Genomic DNA, 12,701 nt, shown 5'->3' with positions numbered 1-12,701 from the left:
TCTTTACAATAATTACAATAATGCCATATACATATCAGGTCTGGATATGGATCCAAAACCCGATCTTTCTAATACTATTCTATTCTAACAATACGAACCTGAGACCCCGGTTATGATAGTGCGGCCTAACCATCCAGCTATCTCATTTGACACCGACTATGTTTCTTTTCTGGAACAATTGAAGGAATTTCTTTTTTCTAGTGATTTGCTATTTTTTACTGCTCAATGCCCATGTGTGTGGATCTGGTTTGTCTACCCACCCTTCAATTTTTACCACATGGGCAGAATCATTGTGCCTCTTCAGCAAAACCTGTCAAGTGTATGTAAAAGTTATGCAGGTACATGAGGAAACAAAACTCTAGAATCATGGCTGGACTGCTTTTCACTAATTTAAACCATTGTTCAAGTTGGGAGAATCCTAAATTATTTGCGTGAATGAGAGGTCCACAAGTTCAATATCATAATAACTTCAGCTTCATGAATTTTTTAATAAATCATTCTATTGGAATTCAATTCACTGGAGTATGGTCTTAATTGGACGCAAACCTGTATTGGCTCAGCACTCATTTGATCAGCCCAACTTTTATTCAGTTTAGTGGATTTGGAAATCTTTTCTATGGTTGATAAACTATGACAGTGGTAAGTGCTTTCTTTAATTTCTGATTCATGATTTTTAGGAAATTGAATGTTAAGATTAATTATCTTTAAGCTTTCTGGGTTTTTTAGTCTATGCTCTATTTTGTGCAAGAACTTGACAGAGAGTTTGGACAATTTTTTATACTGGCTTTTGTAGTCTATGTCAAAGTTGTAAAAAGCGTATGTAACCTGTATCGTTCAGTCCCCAAATAGATATGTATAGTATCATATCATAAAAATCATAATTTTTAATAAAAATCCTAAAAAATCCAAAAAACTCAAGAAAAATCCTAAAAAATATAACACATGAATCAATGATGATTTGCACAAGATACAAACATTTATGATAAGACATCATCAAAGATCAAATAATAAAGATAATAATGCATGCATATCTCAGAAGAACATTGCAAAATATGAAATATCATGCAATTAAGAACGTGCCATAAGACATGAGTTTCATAATATATAAACAAAAACAAAATAACCAAGTTTGTGAATACTTAAATTTTACATAACCAAGTTTTTTCCAAGCCCGTGTATAACTGTTTAGTTATACACTGCCGGTCCCAAGCCCGGATAAAGGAGGAGGGTTGCGGTAGGCCAGTGACAGCCAACATAAAAACTTAGTCATACCCTATGAATATGAACCAATATGAGAATTTTGTTGGGGCGTTCCCTACTGAGCGACGCGTTGTACTCTATAGGCCCGAAGGCAGTGATAAATGGGCAAGGGTTGCTAGGTTGTCGCCTAGAAGCGACGCGTCACACCGATGCCCGGGTGTGGTGTCAAATAGGCAAGGGTTCCCTCACTTTGTTGGACGGGTGGGGGTAAAGAAGTTAGTCCAAGACCATAAAATTAGGTTAGCCACTTGGAACATAGGGTCTTTAGCTGGTAAGTTGATAGAGTTAGTAGATGTTATGTGTAGGAGAAAGATTGATATTTTATGTCTACAAGAGACCAAATGAGTAGGTGAGAAAGCAAAAGTGATAGAACCTTGGGGATATAAGATTTGGTATACAGGAATAAATAGGAATAGGAATGTAGTAGGGATTGTTATGAGTCGTGAGTTTATAAATAATGTAGTTGAGGTCCGTAGGAAGGGTGATAGGATTTTACTTATTAAATTAGTATTAGGTACGAATATTATTAGTATTATTAGTGTTTATGCACCTCAAGTAGGTTTAGATTATTCTATTAAGCATCAATTTTAGGAAGATTTAGATGGAGTAGTACAAGGGATATCTTATGGAGAAAAGCTTTTCATCGGCGGTGACCTTAATGGACATGTAGGCATTAGTAGGGATGGATTTGAGAGTATCCATGGAAGCTATGGTATAGGAGAAAGAAACGAAAGTGGAGAAAGGATTTTAGATTTTGGTTTGTCCTATGATATGATCTTAGCAAACACTTGGTTTAGGAAGAGGGAGTCTCACCTAGTAACATTTAAAAGTGGGGTTAATACGAATCAAATAGATTTTTTCCTACTTAGAAAGAGAGATAGGGGTTGTTTCATCGATTGTAAGGTTATATCAGGAAAAAGTGTAGCTACACAACATTGAGTCTTAATTTTAGATCTTAGAATTAGACAATGCCGCAAAAGGGATAGACATAGGATAAATCATAGAATTAAGTGGTGGACACTGAAAGGAGCTAAACAAGGAATGTTTGTAGAACAGGTAGTTAAGGAAGCTGATTGGTGTCTCGAGGATGATTCAGAATCAATGTGAAATAAGATAGCGGGTGACATGAGAAAGGTGGCTAAGGAGGTATTGGGTGAGTCTAAAGGCGGTGCACCGCTAGGTAAGGATACATCATGGTGGAACGAGGATGTCAAATTAGCTATTAAGGTTAAAAGAGAGTGTTATAGAAATCTAAGTAAGTCGTGATAATGAGAATTTGGAGAAATATATGATAACAAAGAAGGAAGCTAAAAAAGTAGTTTGAAACGCGAGGGATAAGGTATATAAGGAGGTTTATGACAAGTTGGATACCAAAGAGGGCGAGAAGGATATTTATAGGCTCTCAAAGATGAGAGATAGGAAATCGAGGGATCTGTGTATGGTTAGATGTATCAAAGATGAAACACAAAGGGTTTTAGTCAAAGATGAGGAGATTAAGGAGAGATGAAAAAATTATTTTGATAAGCTATTTAATGAGAGTCATGCTCAGGATCTTGGAGACTTGTCCATTCCTTTTCATGAGATGAATCGTGACTTCATGCGCAAGATTCAAAAGAAAGAAATTGCAGAGGCTTTGAAGAAAATGAAATCAAGAAGGGCAGTTGGCCCAGATGGTGTACCTATCGAGGCTTGGAAATGCTTGGGAGAGAAAGGTTTAGAATGGTTGACAAATCTTTTTAACAAGATTTGGCGGACAAATAAGATGCCTAATGAGTGGATAAAGAATACTTTGGTGCCTCTATATAAGAATAAGGGTGACATACAAGATTACAAAAACTATCGTGGTATAAAACTCATGAGTCATACTATGAAACTTTGGGAGAGGGTGATTGAGCATAGGTTGAGGAAGATTGTCATGATATCGGAGAATCAATTTGGTTTTATGCCTGGAAGATCAACTATGGAAGCTATATATCTTCTTAGACAAATTATTGAGAGATATAGAGAGAGGAACAAAGATTTGCATATGGTTTTTATTGATTTGGAGAAGGCTTACGATAGAGTACCTATGGACGTTCTCTGGTGGACAATGATGAAGAAAATTGTTTCTCTCAAGTACACTAGTATAATTAAAGATATGTATGAAGGAGTAGTAACCAATGTCCGCACTTGTGGAGGGGTGACAACCAATTTTCCTATAACGGTTGAGTTACATCAAGGATCTGCTTTAAGCCCTTTCCTATTTGCTATAGTGATGGATGAGCTTACGAGGTCAATTCAAGAAAATGTGCTATGGTGTATGTTGTTTACTGATGATATTGTTTTGATTGATGAGTCTAGAGCTGGGGTTAATGCTAAGTTAGAATTATGGAGACAAACATTGGAAGCAAGAGGTTTTAAGTTGAGTAATAGTAAGACAGAATATATGGAATGTCGGTTTAGTAAGCAACGAAGTAGTGATGGGAGTGTAGTGAAGCTTGGTGAGCAAGAAATACCGGTGGATGATTGTTTCAAATATTTGAGATCTATCATTCAAAAGTATGGTGAAATTGATAGAGATGTAAATCATAGGATAAAGGTTGGGTGGATGAAATGAAAAAGTGCAACTGGAGCGTTGTGCGATCGTAGAATGCCGTTGCGGTTGAAGGGAAAGTTTTATAGGACGACTATTAGGCCCGCTTTGTTATATGGTACGGAATGTTGGGCTGCCAAGAGACATCATATTCAAAAAATGAGTGTAGATGAGATGCGTATGCTTAGATGGATGTGTGGAAATACAATAAAAGATAAGATTCAGAACAAGGAGATACGTAAGAGGGTAGGCGTTGCACCCTTTGAAAATAAGGTGAGAGAGAATCGTTTACGGTGGTTTGGACATATTCGGCGAAGGCCTAATGATGCTCCAGTTAGAAGGATAGAGAAATGAGAAAATATATTAGTTAAAAGAGGTCGGGGTAGGCCTAAGAAGACTTGGATGGAGATGATAGGAAAGGATATGAATGCTTTGAATCTCACCGAGGACATGGCATTGGATAGAAATGATTTGAGGAGAAGGATTCATGTGGAAGACCCAGAATGATTTTCTTTTTTGGTTCATATCGCCGACCCCAATTGTTTTGGGATGAAGGCGTAGTTGTTGTTGTTGTTGTTGTAAGTTTTTCCAAAATATAAATAAAAGCAAATGTATATGATTTCAATCATCATCATCATCATTATCTTTTTCTTCTTTTCTTCCTTGTTTCATCATCCACATTTACATCACCCTCAATGTAACTAGTTTCTTCATTATCTACCTCCTTTGCTCCTTTTATGTTGATCCACTGAATGTTCTCTTCAGTTAAAACACTTGGTTCTTCTTGAACCCATGCAACCAGCACATCAAAATGTTCGAGACTGATGGGATCAAATTGTTCCTTATGCCTCGATGATAACTTTTCAATTTTCCTAAAAAGATAATATGAAAAAATTAAAATTAGTTGGATGTTGTATGATATAAAAAAAACTTTAAATGAACACATGAAAATGACAAATAAACTTTATAACATTAAATATACTTTTGCCCTATCTGTAGGTTGTAGCGAACATAGACGAGATCATTGAGTCTTTTGTGTTTTAATATATTCCTTCGTTTTGTATGATTTTGCTAAACATTGCCCCAATTTCTTTCACATCTACTTGCACTACATGTTTGACTAAGAATGTGAATTACAAAAACTCTCAAATTTGGAACATCACTCTTAAACCTAATCCACCACATTTAAAAATACAAAAAGAAAAAGAAAAAACAACAATAGATATAAAACATCACAAATAAATAACAAAATGAAATTAAAATAGCTAAAATAAATTACTTGGACTCATCATGGAATGGTTCCGCACTGTTGCAGGTCTATTCATATCATACAATGCATTATCACACATCTTCATTTCTTCATGAATTTCATCTTGGATATGTTGATCAGAGATTGACCTCTCGATTCCATCCAAAATTCCCTTCACTTTCTTGTAAAGTTTAAATGTGGGGTAGTATCTAAATGCAGGATTCAAATAACATGTTGTAGCATGAAGAGGTTAATGAAGTTGCCCAATCTACCCTTAATCAATGATGTGCTTTTTTTAACCTTTTTTGCTTTATCCTTTTTTGAACTTTCTTCCCATTGAAATTATCTCTAATGACCTTTTTTTTCCTTATCCATCGTTTCATAGAGATATTTCATAGCTAGTCTATCTTCACTGCCAACCAATCTACTAACTTTGACAAAATGTATGGTGATTCTCAACAACTTCACACAATAGTCTCATAATTCACTTCTAAATACATTGTCCACAATTTCTTTTGGCATGTTTTTTGTAAATTGGAATATGCATTCTACTCATTTGAATAAAATATTTTTTAATGCAATTTTATTCTTTACTAGACTTTACACTCTCAAAAAGTCTGTGGCAAATCTAGTAATTGAACTATGAATCAACTCTACACCATTGGTATACTTTCTCACCAAGCTCAAAATGCATGCATGACTGGAAATAAATTTGCAATTTCTTAGCAACATTCAATTGTTTGTTTTATGTCATTCATGTTGTCGGTGTTCAAAAAAATGAGGTCTATGCAACAACACATGGGGTCCAATTCTCTGCGTTATAATTTGGTGCATTATCAATGATAAATTAGACTATATTTGCAGGCTTAACCTCTTCCACAACCTCATCAAACACCCTGAGCAACCCATCTGCCATCTTGGGCGTATCAAACAGATCAATTGATTTAAAAAATACAGTTTCCTTGGGGCAATAGACAAGGAAATTCATCAAAGTCATTGCACTTTCTGTAAGTGCACCCACCTGCCATGATGGTACACCTAGTTTTCTTCTGTTACTATTTCATCCCATCACAATATGCCTTCACTTCATTCATATTAACATTTAGAATTTTTTTTCTCAAATTATGATATAAAGGCATTTTATATTCAAGCCCAATAATGATTATGACATTTGTCATGGCCTAAAAATAAAATGAATTTGCCACATTTAAAGGAATGCAAATATCATAAAAATAGGGAAATTAACGGGTCAGATTCGGGTTGGATGTGGGCATTACGAAATCCAACAAATTAGATATATTATAATCGGACTCGGATTCGGATTCAGAGTCGGACAAGAGATTATTAAAACCGACTTTGAATCTGACTAACCATTAAATAACCAAGTCTGGCCCAAAATCCGCTTAAAAAAGTGATTTGGATCAGATTAGCTATTAGTCATTATATAAAATAACATTTCATAACCTATCACAAGTGCAGAAGTCCTTGGGTTATAAGCAACTGACATTAAAGTTGTTGATTCATATGCAAGGTTGGTTGTTCGAGTTTCATCGACGTCTCCTTTTTATTGAAAATGTATATGCCATGTTGCACTCTTGCGAATTTGATCGGATCTAGGTTAAAACCGACTCTGAATCCGAATTTGATTTTAAAATCCTGAATCCAACTAGATTTCTTAATCAAATTCAAATTTTTGTGTCAAACCTGACTAATCGGGTTCGGGTCGGTCGGATATCCGACCTGTTGACATTCCTACATAAAACTATCTCCCAACCGTGACATTCGCTTGTTCGACTAAATGTTTAAGGGTCATAGCAGTGTGAATGTTCGGTTGTGACCTATGTCACATAGGTGCGGGTGTGGGTGCAGCGATGTGGCACTTTAAAAAAACTTGGGTGCAAGGAGGGTATATATATATAATTTTTATCAGTATTTTTTTTGAGTTTAGATTTGGACATTTAAACTCCTAATAGAGCCTCTAGCTCTACCTCCTCCTCTTCTCTTTCTACCTGCACCACTATTGCTAGCACCAGTCACACCCACTTCATTGCAGAGTTTCCTACTTTTGATCCTACACTAGGGCCTCTAGGATCAGAAGTAACTCACCATCTACATTATAAACATCCTCCCATGGCTGCACATACCCCATTACAGCTTCATTCATCTTCTTCTCTTGCTTTTTTTCTCTTGAAGTGTTAAGCAATTGTTATCATTGTTGTTTTACGGCCTCCACAAATTACTTAACGTGTATAGGGTAACATTTTGATGTGTTCCAACCAAATGATTCTTCAACCGAGATATATCGTCAGAAAAAGCATTATGGCAAAAGTTGCACTCGATTTTCATTTGATTCACACTCCCTACTTGAGTGCTTTATTGCCATGCTGGGTCATTTGATACCATCTTCCTTAAAAAAAAAACTCAATAAAAAACTAAGAATAGAGATTTTTTTACGTTAGTCCACTTTCTTGAGTGGAAAACGGGTGAAAATGTACTCTTACATAAGAAAACCATAAAAGCCCTCTCTCTTGTGCACGAATCGTCCCCCAATTCGCTCTCACGACTTATAGGGTGCATGGGTTCCCCTCTAATGGCTTCTGCACAAATGGGGAAGTCAGTCCTATCATACAATACGATTACAATGCACACTCATATCACGATACAAGTGTGTATCATATCGACAACCCTAATAGTAATGATTCATATCGTACAATGTGTTACAATACTTACAACACTGGTCTATGTTCTACATTATGCAAGAACTTGACCACAGGGATTTGGACATCAAGATAATTTTGGTATACAGATTCACTTTATATTCTATGCTCTATTTTATGCAAGAACTTGACTAGAGAGTTTGGACAATGTTGATACTGGCTTTTGTAGTCTATGCCAAGGTTGTAAGTAGTGTATCGTTACCCGTATCAGTTGGGCCCAAAGTAAGATACGTATTGTATCGTAGAGTAGCGTATCCTAAAAAATCATAAATTTCACTAAAAAGATTCTTTAAAAATCTAAAAAAATTCTGAAAAAACAAAAAAAATCATAAAATACAAGAACACAATATATCTATGTAATAAGATTAACTAAACATAGATATGTCATTAAACATTTAACAACACACATTTGGTTGTGCAGCCACTGCCAGAGCACGTGTCATTGCTTGTATTGCTCGCTCCCACTAAAAGTAAAGTAATATCTTCTAAAAGCATCAAAAAAGAAATGAGCTTACCCTCCTTCAACTTCAATCATACACAAATGAAGCAAAGAACAAAGTTTTTTTGTTACTTTATCTCACTTTCTTGAGTGAAAATGCACTCTTACGTGAGAAAACCACAAAAACCTCTTTCTTGTGCAAGAATCGGACCCCAAAACGTTCTCAAGTCTCCTATGGGTGTGTAAATTTTCTTCTAATGGCCTCTACACAAATGGAGAAATCGGCCCTAGGAAGGTCTTTAAAACCCAAAGTAAATTTTTTTTTTTGGCCTTTTTAATGTGCATCTAAAGTGTATCATACAATACACTCGATACCGATACGATACACTCGTATCTTGATACGAGTGTGTATCGTATCGTTAGAGTAAATAGTAACTATACTTATCATACCATATCGTATGATACTTACAATTACAACACTGGGTTAGGCTCTATGTTATGCAAGAATTTGACTACCAAGATAATTTTTTATATACAGATTGACAGGATTGGTATCATACTTTTTCTAAAGAGAGATGTTTTTCTTGCTTGCAAATTATATGTATTCCTTCTTGTGATGTAAACCAGCATGACTAATTTATTTGTTCTTTCTCATATTTGTTTATTTTTTATATTCAAATTTAGCGATAAAAAATTATTGCTATTGCTCTATCAGGTCCCTGATGAAGCAGTATCAAAGTGCACAGCATGTGGAACAGATTTTGGGGCCTTCTTTCGTAAGGTTATAATTCTTCCCCCTTGGCTGTATCTCATATTGCAATTATTTTGGCTGGAATAATTAAATAAGCTTTCCTGTAAGGTGGCTTTTGGCATAATTTTCGACCATTGTTATTTTCAGCATCATTGCAGGAACTGTGGAGATATATTCTGTGATAAGTGCACCAGTGGTAGAATTGCTCTCACAAATGATGATCAAGCTCAACCTGTGAGAGTTTGTGACAGATGCTTGGTATGGTCTTTACTTGCGTCTGTGAGTGAACTTATTGGTTTTTTTTCCTTTTTCTGGTGGATACCCAAGATGGATGGCAACCCCTAGTTCATGTAGTTTTATTGGTCCGGGTCTGGTTCATGTAGTTCTTATCAGGTCCGGGTATGGTTTCTCTTATAGTAGATCCGATTAGACCCAGGTCTGGACCTGATACCATACCCGAAAATCTGGTCCAAGTCTGGTTCCACTTGGGTCCGAACCAAACCCGATCCATTGACACTGCTAGTTATGATGACTGATGATTGCTATATTGGGGTGCTAGGCTGTTGCTTCTAGAGAGGCATACTGTTGGCGGATTTATAGTTGTAGCATTCCAATGCCATTGATTCACATGGCTGTGAATCATCAGGTGTGGACTAGGGTGTACCCAATCCAGATATGAACTACTGGAAAGGAGAATGGGTTTGGTCTGGGATGTTATTTGGACCTGATGGACTTGGGTCCAGATTTGTAGTTGGTCAGGTTCTGAGCCCCACTTTTGTAGTCAAGTGGATACATGATCTGTTTATTTGGATCTATATGTCTAATCCACATATATGTGTATCACAAAATGTATAAGCGGGTTTGACTGTGTCCCTGATTCCATTCTAACAAAATTGAAATTGTTAGTGATGGTTTTGATTATGCACACACACACACATATTCAAATGATGAGGTATAAGAAAATTTTGTAGATCTAGTACTGCCTGGTAATTTGGTCTCTAACTCTGGATGTCACAGAGAGAGAAAGAGAGAGATTTTTGTTTTTGTGTCCAAATTTTCATATTCTTTATACAGCAAAAGAGATGCAAATAGTATATCACTGGTTGTTGTTTTTATGGTGGAAGAATCAGGTTTTTTCTCTCATTCAGCTCAGAAAACTGTCCATCCTTTTTTTTTTCTCCCTGTAGGCTGAAGTAACTCAAAGGTTGAGTAGTGCCAAAGAAACCAATAAAGCAGTTGGAGTGCAGAGCCATGAAGATCTTGCCAAGAAGCTTCAGGTACAATATAAATCTTTAGTAGATCCATAAATTACATAGGAATTTGATCATATATCACTTCTTTAATGTTCTGTTAACATTATAACAAGCATTGCTGCTGTGGACGTTATATTTAACCTAAGGAGCCAATTTGTTGACTAGTCCACCAATGGGTCTAGTCTGACTTGGCGTCACTTGGGCTTGCATTTAACAACTGCACTTGCAACTTTCACTAGCATCTGTACATGGTCTAGAGCGACATCCTTAATTTGTATAGCTTTTACATTCAGTCAAAGTCTACTTGTGGGCTATCTTGTTGGAGTTTTTCTTTTATGTTTCTTTTTTGATGTTTTTCCGGCAACTCATGGAAGACCTTAACTAGGTTTATCCAGTTGGATTTTTTCGTGTTAACAGCAATCTGGTCGACATCTTATATTAATTTAGGGTAATTTTCAAATACCTACCAAATTTTTTATCTTAATCAAGATGCCCACCAGAGTTTTCACATTTTTAAAATGATCCCAAGCTTTTTCCACCTTGAAGCAGATGCCCTCGTTTTTCTACTACCATTGTTTTGATCATGGGTTATGTTTATTATAATGTTAAAGCTATTGTTGTTACCTCTATAGAAATGTATCAACAATATTCCTTATTGCTGAATACACATTTATCCTTCATTGTTTGCGAGTGTAAGATTGCCAGAGCAAGATGTTTTTATTTGTTGATCACTTTTATCATTTGAGATGAAGGAGTTAGGACAAGGATGAGTTAAAGTCGTGGAACTAAATTGGGCTTTAGTTACTTTTGAAAGGGTAAATGTGTTATTTCAACATAAAATATTAATGGGGGTCAACTCATGGAGTTATGTGCTCAACCTAGGTTAAAAGTTTTGGTGTATTTGAAATGTTAGAAAACTTCGGTGGAAAAGTATCATGGCCATTTGACAAATGTCATTTAATGTCTGATGAATTATTATCCTTTTATGTTAAAAAGGAAAGAGAAAGGACTTGCGGTTATAATGTTGGTTGGTTTTTTCCATCTGAGTGTTGATTTTTTCAACTGTAAACCTCATTTTTATTTTAATCAAATGAAAATAAGAATCCGGTGGCATCCCTAAGACCGCATGTTCTGTCATCTGTGAGATATTTCCTTAAGGCAGCATTGTGTATGTCAAGCCTGTCACTATCTTGGCATTGCGAGCAGGATCATGCCAAACTCTGATTAAGATCTGTATTTGTTTCTTGGACCACAGGAAGAAATGAACAAAAATCGAAAGTCATCATCAGGTCAGCTTCATTGATACCCTGGTTATATTCCATTTGGCATCCACCACCACAAGTGTTTTTTTTCTCTGATTAGTCACATTCTGACAGATTCTTCTCGAGCTGGTTCTGATGGATCTGGGAGAAGGATGAGAGAAGTTGCATGCCCAATATGCACCGTCCATTTGCAGGTGCCTAATCTCTTTGAAACTGACACTACGCCTTCTCTATTCTCTGTTGGGAATGATTTTGTGCATGTTCTTATCACTTGCACTTGCAGGTCCAAGTTCCAAGCTCTGGATCGGAGACGATAGAGTGTGGAGTCTGTCAGCATCCCTTCCTTGTCAGTGCACGCTGACGATGGGTATCTGCCTCATTTTTTACTTCCTCTGAAATCACTACTTCCTCCACTCTTTAAGTTCTAGTAATGGCTTCTAGTTAGAGGCTTGTGTATATACTGAACCGCCTGCTTATAAATGGCACCTTACTAAGAACTATCCCCTTTGTTGTGGTTCATTCCTCTACTGTGTAATCTGTGTGAGTTGCTGCACAAGTCACTGGTGTCAAAGAGGTTGACGCAGTAGGAGATTTGATGATTCTATGGGGGATAGATAAATGATGGTCGGTATGCTTTAGAATGTTGGGTGTCTTTGATTGCAGTATTTGTCACTGTTTGCCGAAGCGGTGAAATAATGGTGTGCTAAAGTTGTTTTGAAAGCTTTGTTTTTGCAGAGCAATTATTCTTGTTATCATGTTATTTTCTATTGTTTTCATCTAGAACCTTCTCCCTTAATTGTTTGCAGCCACAAGATTGAACAGTCTTTTTGTAATCGTGGTGTACCACAAGACTGAATAAATCCAAAGATTTGCTTTGATTGGATCTGTATCCAGTACCTGTTTGGACCTATTTACACTTGGCCAGTTCCATCTCCATGCCCAGATAAGAGTGTGGCTCTAAGACCTCCGTAAAATAAATTTACATGTAAATTTTTAAAAGTGTGGAACTTAGCCCTTCAGTGATCGGCCTAAAAGCCAGTCCAGATAAGGGCTATTGAATTTTGGATCTAAAGCAAGACCAAGGTTGCCAAACTAGGGAGCGGGAAATGATACGGGAAGCAAACTATCAATTTGAAAGCTGAAAGTGAAATATAAATAAAACATAAAGCAACATGGTAATTGAATAAGAATAGAACAA

The 12,701-nt window shown here is 36.3% G+C and overlaps 1 protein-coding gene across 1 annotated transcript in view; it reads left to right on the top strand.

Annotated features, from left to right (window-relative positions):
- Positions 1–12,282, top strand: part of LOC149817803 (protein FREE1-like) — a 31,075-nt gene extending 18,793 nt beyond the window's left edge. The window contains exons 5-10 of the mRNA XM_089986438.1: positions 8,953–9,018; positions 9,136–9,246; positions 10,176–10,265; positions 11,497–11,530; positions 11,618–11,697; positions 11,787–12,282. Coding sequence (XP_089842564.1) covers positions 8,953–9,018; positions 9,136–9,246; positions 10,176–10,265; positions 11,497–11,530; positions 11,618–11,697; positions 11,787–11,864 — 459 coding nt within the window. The 3' untranslated portion in view covers positions 11,865–12,282. The remainder of the gene's footprint in view (positions 1–8,952; positions 9,019–9,135; positions 9,247–10,175; positions 10,266–11,496; positions 11,531–11,617; positions 11,698–11,786) is intronic.
- The last annotated feature ends 419 nt before the right edge of the window (positions 12,283–12,701 follow it).

The sequence above is a fragment of the Nuphar pumila genome, chromosome 13 (genome assembly GCF_984573655.1).
Source record: "Nuphar pumila chromosome 13, dmNupPumi1.hap1.1, whole genome shotgun sequence".
Classification (NCBI taxonomy): Eukaryota; Viridiplantae; Streptophyta; class Magnoliopsida; order Nymphaeales; family Nymphaeaceae; genus Nuphar; species Nuphar pumila.
Note: the sequence above shows the minus strand (reverse complement) of the source record. Positions and strands in the feature narration are given on the sequence as shown.